The 10313-nt window shown below is 37.5% G+C and overlaps 1 protein-coding gene across 1 annotated transcript in view; it reads left to right on the forward strand.

The window, feature by feature from the left end:
• The window catches only part of LOC138700581 (nephrin-like), a 1373770-nt gene that overhangs the window by 1021681 nt on the left and 341776 nt on the right, over positions 1 to 10313 (forward strand). Inside the window, exon 5 of the mRNA XM_069827162.1 lies at positions 5265 to 5474. Within this exon, the coding sequence (XP_069683263.1) occupies positions 5265 to 5474 (210 nt within the window). The remainder of the gene's footprint in view (positions 1 to 5264; positions 5475 to 10313) is intronic.

Raw genomic sequence — 10313 nt, forward strand, 5'->3', positions numbered from 1 at the left:
TTCGATATTCAACGTAGGTTATCCAGAGCTTCAAATCAACATACAGTTCAACACTTTTTCTGTGTTTTAACATGAAGTTTATCTTGCAGAAACAGGATTTTTATATTCGGCTCCGAAGTAAGGCAAAAAATAAAGGCGAGTAAAATATGTTCTCCTATATAAAATGAAAAAGTAAAATACAATTGAATTACATATGGCTATAAGTTGCCATTGCTATATGGAAATGTGACTTTGGCATATAAACGCGAATATTTTTCTTCCTACGGGCATCAAAATTTATTTTTGTTGAGTTTTCAAAATCGTCCGTAATTCTTGCAATCATATATGAAGACTATGTTTAAGAGAAAGCTTCTGAAGTTTCCAATATTGAAATATCTTAAGTACGAACAAATATAGTTTGAGAATTTATCGGTAATCAATCTAATGCGAGATTTTTTTTTGCATCACGAATAAAAGTTTGTTTTTGATTGTTAAATTGTAATTACGTATTTTAACTAATTAATTTTAAGAATTACATACATGATTCGCGCTTAAAAATTTATGTTTTATATATTTTAATATTTCATCCCTCCATGATGAAATCAGAACACCAGTACAGTCCCAAATTCCACATTTCCATAACATTTAAGGGAGATAATATAAATATACAAATGAGATTAATTCACAATAAAACCTCAAAAGTGGCTCAAGAAAAGCTGGGTTGGTTCCATTTATTGAGCTGGAGTTGTTCTCAAATATACGTCAGAAGTACTATTTCTTATGTAGTAACTAGTAAGCCAGTGCCAAAATTTTTAAGATCGTATAGGAAATGAAAAAAAAAAAGAGCAAATAAAGTTACCTCTTGGTTGTAAAAAACTCTACATACTTACTTACTCATGAGTTTTAGAGAATCCGGAGCTTCATTGCCGCCCTCACATAAGCCCGCCATCAGTCGCTATCTTGAGCAAGATTAATCCAGTCTCTACCATCATATCCCACTTCCTTCAAATCCATTTTTATATTATCCTCCGATCTACATCTCGGCCTTCCCAAAAGTATTTTTCCCTCTTGCCACCAACTAACACTCTATATCCATTTCTATATTCACTCATACGTGCTAAATATCCCGCCCATCTCAAACGTCTGGATTTAATGTTCCTAATTACGTCAGATGAAGAATAAAATGAATGCAGTTCTACGTCGTGTAACTTTCTCCATTCTCCTGTAACTTCATCCGTCTTAGCCCCAAATATGTTCCTAAGCACCTTATTCTCAAACACCATTAATTTCTGTTCCTTTCTCAAAGTGAGAGTCCAAGTTTCACAACTATACAGAACAACCGGTAATATAACTGTTTTATAAATAATAACTTTCAGTTTTTTTGAGAGCGGACTAGATGACAAAAGCTTCTCAATTGGATAACAGATATTTCCCATATTTATTCTGCATTCAATTTCGTCCTGAGTGTTATTTATATTTGTTACTGTTGCTCCAAGAAATTTTAATTTTTTCACCTCTTCAAAAGATAAATTTCCATTTTTTATGTTGTAATTTCGTACAGTTGAAAAATTCTGTATATTGATAATGATACCCGGTAGGTCTCAGGACAACCACTGCAGGCGATGCCTCAGTGAGATAGAAACCCTTGGACATGTCCTGGGAGCCTGCCCTTATGGCGAAACATTGCGTATACATAGGCAGCGTGCAATTAGAACTAAGCTGGCCGATGCCCTTAGAAAACTAAAATACACCGTCTACGAAGAAGTCCACGGAACTGCCGACAATGGCAGTAACAGACGAATTGACATAATCGCCATTAGCGAATCCCTTCTAAGGGTATGATAATCGACCCCACCATCAGGTTTGAAACGTATAAAGGACAGCCTGAAGACGTACATGAGGAGAAACGAGCAATCTGCGTTCCAACCATCCTGTATTATAAAGATAAATACCAACTTCACGATATCAGTGTTACGGGATTGATGTTTGGATCAAGAGGAACGATACCTAACTTCTCTTCTCAATTCTGTAAAACCCTAGGACTGCACAAATCGTTTCTGAATGAACTGGCCCTCCTCATAATTAGAGAGTCAGTCAAACTCTTACGGAACCACCTATATGGACTCTAATTCAGTGTACTGAAAAAACTGACGCACCTTTATCATTTTTCTTTCCCTTATTAGCAGACATCGAGATTTTGGACCCGATAGAACAAGTTTACTAAGTCCATACTATAGGCAGCTTTGTCAGTGTGTTTGAGGTGGATGGGAGTCGGCAGAAGGAGAGACATGTGTACATGAAACCAAGTACAGTCCAGTCTGCTGGTGCTGTAAAGTGACGTTCCAAAGAAAGACAATTAATTTATCACACATTAAAATAAAATGATTGTAAGAGGAGAAAAATTCTGTAGGGCCAAAAAAAAAATTTATACGTAGATTAAAATACAAACCTATAATGCGAAATTTTAAAATTAAATTAATATGCATTTCTTTTCGGCTTCTTCCATAAGCACATGTGCAATACTTACACAACATACATAAGAATCATACACAATATACACAACTTATAATGTACAATCCATGATATCCCCACAATATAGCCTATACAATATATTTACAATATAATGTAATGAGAATTTATGTTCTCTTCAACTTGTTTATTTTCCAGCTTTATCTTCTAGAATACTATTTGAACTGTTACAATGTACTACAACATACATTCTCAAGGTCTCAAAACTAAATTTTCTTCGGTCGTCGGCAAGACAAAATTTGTATTGGGAGAAGCACCGTTCTACATCACATGATGTAATGGGTGCAAAACGATAAAATACTAAATCATTGTAATCTGTCTTCGCTACCCCAGCAGTGTCCGTAGACTTCTTCCCTGCTAGCATGTCTTTTATGTCACAGAATATGGCATATCCACTGTTTTTACACAAAACTGAGCTTAATTTCTGTTTAACACGATTACTAGCTGGTGTAGCGGATTCTTGATGAATTACTTTCGTTATCGCCTCAATTGATCTTAGAGCTTCAGCAGACGAATAATTGACGTTTTCTATAACCTCACTAGTTAGTAGAACTTTTTTTTCCTGAACTGTCAGTCACGAGGATTCCGACTATGAGTGGCTTCATCTATCGGCACCCAGATTTTATTATTTACTGTTTGTTGTCTAATGTTACTTTATTGTTCTATCGTATCACTTTCTCAAGTAAGTCTGCCGAAACGTCGAGTCTGACTCTACGGCTTGGTCCGAAGGGTTGTGGGTTCGAGTCCCGCCTCGGGCATGGGTGTTGTGTTAGTGTTAGTTAGTAAACAGAAACAGGAAACTGAAAACCTGAAAAACAGAAATATTTCGGAAAATGGCCTCTGGCCGGATGTAGAAATTAAAAAAAAAAAAAAAAAAAAAGTCAGTAGGGACTATTCTCTTGGTATAATTTTCCATGAAAGCTTTGAAATTAGGGTTATTTACTTTATTAAATGATATGTTTACAGCCACCATCATTTTACATACAACTAGGAAGAACTCGGATTCTTTATTTATACGTTAATCTGTCACAAGTGGAATTTCTTCTGTGTTAAGAGACAAAATGTTTATACGTGAAATGTGTTTTTGGGAGTTACAATGGGTCCCAATGTATCGTTTTTGTCTCCCCTTATTCTGACATGACAAAATTTAATGTAACATGGTCCTCATTAACTTTAAAATAATCACTTCCGAACTCCTGCACAAATAAATGCGTCTTAGAGTATTTCACTTTTGGCATACTTACTGTTAATTATATTCTTCGACTAATCAGATAGATAACCACATGCACAGATCAAAACTAGATTACTATCTCCTGTCCTCTCTTTTGACAACGTGAACTAGGCGTACGGGACTGTTTTTATTACCAGAACAGTACCTGCCTTATGAGTATCTGATGAATAAAGCACATGGGACGACAGGCAGGTCGCTACCATCACTGCCCCCTCCCACTATCGTCCTGCTTTCCAACTTGAAACCGCACTGTTTTCGTCTATCGGGTCTAAAGTCTCTAAGCCTGCTTATTAGCTTTCATCGCTTCTTTACTTGTAACTTTTTTTATTCTGTTAACTGCCATTGTAACGCCGCACTTCGATTATTGTGACGTTTTGTTAAGTGACCTAAGTTCTGAATTGTCAGTCAAGTTACAGCGAGCTCAGAATATGTGCGTCAGATACGTGTGCAACATCCGACGGTATGATCACATATCACCGTCCTTCGCAAGTCTCTCGTGGCTCCGACTTAAAGAACGTAGAACTTTACACTCTTTGTCTTTACTCTTTCGAATTCTGCACACTTCAACACCAAATTATCTTTCGTCTCGTTTCTCTTATCTATACTCTAACCACGAAGTAAATACCAGATCACTTATCTGTGGCACGCTAAGTATACCTCTTCATAGAACATCTTGTTATTCATCATCTTTTACAATATCCACCTCGCGTCAATGGAATTCCTTGTCACAAAGTATTAGGGGCTGCAAGACAATAAACACCGTTAAGAACAGCTTAAAAGATAACCTTATTAGCATTTCACTCCAATCTTACTGATTTAAACTATCACTGACTACATTGTTACTTTTTTCTTCAGATATCATCCTGATTGTGCTGTATTTTAATTGTCTCGTAATAATCTCTTTCTATTATCTAATATTATTTGAAATATATTAACATTCTATGTATTTTAGTTTAATTCTGCTACACAGTTTATTTCAGTGTTTAATTAATAGTTCATAGTATTTTGTTGTTTAATTTGTAAATAACTTTTGTATACATGTAACTCTCATCTAAATCAAATTGTTGGATTCTTTGTAAGTTCATGCATATGTATATACACTTTTTGCTGGTTGAGTGGAAGAGAAGGCCTTACGGCCTTAACTCTGCCAGCTAAAATAAATCATTATTATTATTATTATTATTATTATTATTATTATTATTATTATTATTATTATTATTATTATTGTTTATTTGTGTACTTGTTTACTTTTTTCTTACTCTGTTATCTTTCGTCATCTATTTGTTCTTGTATTGTTTAGTATGCTTTGTCTAATGGCAGCCTCTAATTTGAGGAAGCTCTAGTAAATAAATAAAAAAAAATACAGAATTATATTTCCATTTAGTTAACCACTTTCTTATCACACAGTTCCTTTCCGTCCTATTTTTCTCTCCATGTAAAATTCGTTCACCCCCTCCCACTTGCACTAATATCTGCCTTTCCTACGTCTTAATATCTACAATGCGATTTTTGTCTATTTTGTCAGGTCGGCCGCTCCCCCACGTGCGATGGTGGCGTGACGCGATGTTGGTGGACGACACAGACGACGAGTATGCCCACCCAGGCAAAGTGAAGCATAATCAATTGATCGTGCCCCAGCTGAAGAGGAGCGACCTGCACGCTGTGTACACCTGCCAGGCCTCCAACAACAACATCAGCCAACCAGTACACGCTTCTGTGACCATAGAGATGCATTGTGAGTACAGCACATAAACCATGCACTTCTTCCTCCAGGTGCCGGCGTAATGTGTCTATACACAAAAATACTCTTGAGCGAATGTGTTGCGGTGTGTGGGTTTCTGGACCTCCGCCGTTGGCACTGCGTTACCAGATAGCTCACGTGTCGTGCATATTTCATTGCGAGCTTGTCATACTGGTTCGTACTAGTTCTTCGAATGGGTTACAGCGTTAGTAGTGAGCGAAAAATACATAAAAATAGTAGTAGGCATTGAATTAAACATAAATGAAATTGTGTCTTGTTAAGGGGACTTATAAGTGATTTAATGGAAAAATTATTACCAAATATAATCCTATATACAGGGACATGTCCACACCTGTGGAGTAACGGTCAGCGCGTCTGGCTGCGAAACCAGGTGGTCCGGGTTCGAATCCTGGTCGGGGCAAGTTACCTGGTTGAGGTTTTTCCGGGGTTTTCCCTCAACCCAATACGAGCAAATGCTGGGTAACTTTCGGTGTTGGACCCCGGACTCATTTCACCGGCATTATCACCTTCATATCATTCAGACGCTAAATAACCTAGATGTTGATACAGCGTCGTAAAATAACCCAATAAAATAGAATACAGGGACATCATTTTATTTTTATAACATTTATAATATTAACCTGGCTATACCTTTGGATTAACTGTTGAGAACCTGAAACACCATTTTCTACCCCTTTCCACGACTGGAGTTCGATGATACTGACGTAAAATACAAACAAATCACTTTATTAGATATAGGAGGGGAGAAAAGTATTTCATCCATTTCCATAAAATAGGAAATATCGCTATTTTGAGTTTGATAATTTTCATTGGGTTTTTCTTTAATCAAAATACAGTACTGTATTAACAATAAGTGTTATTACTCACGAACTGAACTATCCATTCGGACATATTCATTATGCAGTGTATATTATACTGTCTACAGCACATTAGCGTGCAATATAGAGAAACAACACAGCGTACAATATAGAGAATGAAGTTAAATTGAAAAATAATTATAATATGGATATTTAAATACTTTTTTGAAAATGGTGGCCTCTGTTTGTGATCTGTGATGGTGGCCGTTCATTTCGATACAGGCTTCAATTCTTTTTTGCATATTATCGCACTATAGACTATTGTACCTAATTCCAATTACCAGTTTCGTTCTTCGTACTATACCTTGTAAGGTTTATCTTGTCTCAGTAGCAATAAAACCAAGTCCCTTCAAATGAGGATGGAGATTATAGGAGGGTTGTACATTTTCAGGATTTCTTTCAAAACCTTGTTATTGTACAGGCTACCGGAACTCAGTTTCTTGAAAGACAAGCTCAGTGACGGAACTACACAGTACGAAGTGAGATATTTTATTTTATTTTGTGCTACAGAATGTAGCAACTAGTCCCTTCCACCACTGGATGGATGGACGGCATCCCTCCACTCCCCCACCGCCATAATAATACAGACGAAGTAAGACATATCTCCTTTCTCTCTCTTTTCACAGTGAGGCAAGATACATCACACAGACTTTAGTAACTAATGTTGAAGTAATTCTATTCCTTCTCTATAAAAGAATACCTTACATACTGTAAATTCAATCTTCACTTCTGCCCAATCCGAAAAGATAAAATTATTTCTCAGACATGCTATCTACTGTCCATCCATTACAAAGGGACGAGCAGAAGCGGGTGGGGGAAACCGAGATGCGACGTAGACAGTACCTGTGCGAGAATATGACTCGATGTTGAAAGCTCTTTCGTCATTGGAAAAAACGAACATATTTCTGGAACGTATTATACTCACTAACTCAGTACTCTTTGTGTTTACTATGACCGTAAGGCGACATTGACTTTATACGCTTGGTTCTGTGTGGAGAACGGTTGGAAGTTTGCTAGTATAGGGGGTGGGAGTGAAGTACATTAAAAAATTCAGGTACAATAAAAATTGAAGTATAAATAAAATGATGTCCCTGTACTTTTCATTTCTTTATTTATTAAAACACTTTCAAGATTAAAGATTAATTAGTCGCCTGGTGGCGTAGCCGGTACAGTGCTGGCCTTCTGTGCCCGGGTTGCAGGTTCGATCCCGGCCGAGGTCGATGACATTTAAGTCTACTTAAATGCGACAGGCTTATGTCAGTAGATTTGCCGGCATGTGAAAGAACTACGGGATGAAAATTCCGGCACACCGGCTACGCTGTTATAACCTCGGCATTTGCGAGCGTCGTAAAATAAAACATGATTTTATTTTTTTTAAGATTAATTTGTGAGAGATCCATAAAACGTATAGGCCTACAGTACAGGACGGATGTGAAATAGCCCTGCAGATTTTTAGAGCGAACAGCTTATGTTGTATGTAATAAAGAAGTGGAAAGTTCATAAATTTCTCACAACACATTTTCACTTCTTTCCATATCGATGGAAAATGTAATAAGAATCATTTATCCCTTTGGTGTATTTCAATAGCGTGAACGGTTTTCGTGTAAAATTAATTTATAAACCGCTAAGTTCAAGCCACTGCACGATGCAGTCAGATTGCAACGTCGTAAGCAGAAAGGTAAATGGGAGATAGTTCACCTAGGGAAACAGACCTGAGTTCGTTGATCTCTTGCATCTCTATTACGAGAGGAAAGAAGAATGAGTTAGCGGCGATATGCGAGACTGCTGAAACTTTCAATTTAATTTTCTAATTAACCGTGAATTTAACCACAAAACGTAATATAGGTATTCTATTTATATACGACGACAAAGTTGACGAAGACTACGACGACAAAAGTTGTCAAACATCACGACGACAAAGTTGACAAACACTACGACGACAAAGTTGTTAAGACTACTACTGTACTTCAAAGTTGACAAAGACCACAAAGTTTACAAACACTACGACTAAGTTCATAAACACTACGACGAAGTTGACAAACACTACGACGACAAAGTTGACAAGCACTACGACGACGACAAAGTTGTTAAGACTACTACTCTACTTCAAAGTTGACAAAGACCACAAAGTTCACAAACACTACGACGAAGTTGACAAGCCCTACAATACAGGACGACAGATTACGATGACTAAGTTGACAGAGACTAAGACGACAAAGTTGACAGAGACTACGACGACAAAGTTGACAGAGACTACGACGACAAAGTTGACAGAGACAGCGAAAGCAAAGTTCACAAAGATTACAACGACAAATTTGACAGAGACGACGACAAAGTTGACAGAGACGACTACAAATTTGATAGTCTACGACGATAAAGTTGACAAAGTTTACGACGATAAAGTTGACAAAGACATCGAAAGCAAAGTTGACAGAGACGACGACAAAGTTGATAGTTTACGACGATAAAGTTGACAAAGTTTACAACGATAAAGTTGACAAAGACATCGAAAGCAAAGTTGACAGAGACGACAAAGTTGACAGAGACGACGACAAAGTTGATAGTCTACGACGATAAAGTTGACAAAGTTTACGACGATAAAGTTGACAAAGACATCGAAAGCAAAGTTGACAGAGACGACGACAAAGTTGATAGTCTACGACGATAAAGTTGACAAAGTTTACGAGGATAAAGTTGACAAAGACATCGAAAGCAAAGTTGACAGAGACGACGACAAAGTTAACAGAGACGACTACAAAGTTGACAGAGACGACGACAAAATTGACAGAGACGACGATAAAGTTGACAAAGACATCGAAAGCAAAATTGACAAAAATTACAACAACAAAGTTGACAGACTACTACGACAAATGTAACAAATACCACGACGACAAACGTGACAATGACTACGAAGTCGAAGATGGTAATCACTACCTCGGTGAAAGCTGTGACGACACAACGACTATAAATTTAAGTGGTAATTACTAAGGAAGTATGAACTGAACATTATAGAGGTTAGATACATCATGCGATTCCGGTGTTAAATTCTTCAAAAATGAGTGTTTGGAAACCATAACGTTAAAATAAGGGTAAGTAAGGGATAGAGCAAGGGATGAATGTTCAAGTGGCGGACGGCAGCTGGCGTGCACATCGCCTTATGCTGTGTGGCATAGGTCAAGCAGCGAGAGACTAGAATTCTGTAACGATGTGCCATTACAGCAGATGCCGTAACCCAATATCGCGGTCATTATACGCTCCACGGTGACCTACACGGGCCGCTCCTCGCATATTAAGACTAATGAAGCATGCAGCGCACTGCCGCATGCGCCAAGGAGCCAGAGGTTCACAACCTTTTCGAACAGCCGTATCTCACCTCACATCATTAAACCACTTTCATATATTACACCTGTCATAACCCTAGTTCAATGTTGCCACTATTGGTACAATTGTATGGATTTGGCACAATTTTAGGTGGTCTGTACGCTGGTACTACAGTTGATTTTATGTTACATTTGACGTAATTTGGTACAATGTGTGCTTTTTTATAATATGAAAATTCAGAATTTTACAAATGTTTCATGAACTACCAGTGTTTTTTCATTTTTTTTGGGTTATTTATCGTCTGAATGAAATTAAGGTGATAATGCCGGTGAAATGAGTCCTGGGTCCAGCACCGAAAGTTACCCAGCATTTGCTCGTATTGGGTTGAGGGAAAACCCCGGAAAAAACCTCAACCATGTAACTTGCCCCGACCAGAATTCGAACATGGGCTACCTGGTTTCGCGGCCAGGCGCGCTGACCACTACTCCACAGGTGTGGACTCTACCAGTGTTAAATTACTCGTTGAAACATCATGATTATTGTCAACGATCAATAATAACATTTAGCCAGCCTGAAATGAAAACTAGTAATTGGGGACAATATAAATTAATTGCCCATAAACTTACATTTTTCC

The sequence above is a fragment of the Periplaneta americana genome, chromosome 5 (assembly GCF_040183065.1).
Source record: "Periplaneta americana isolate PAMFEO1 chromosome 5, P.americana_PAMFEO1_priV1, whole genome shotgun sequence".
Taxonomy (NCBI): Eukaryota; Metazoa; Arthropoda; class Insecta; order Blattodea; family Blattidae; genus Periplaneta; species Periplaneta americana.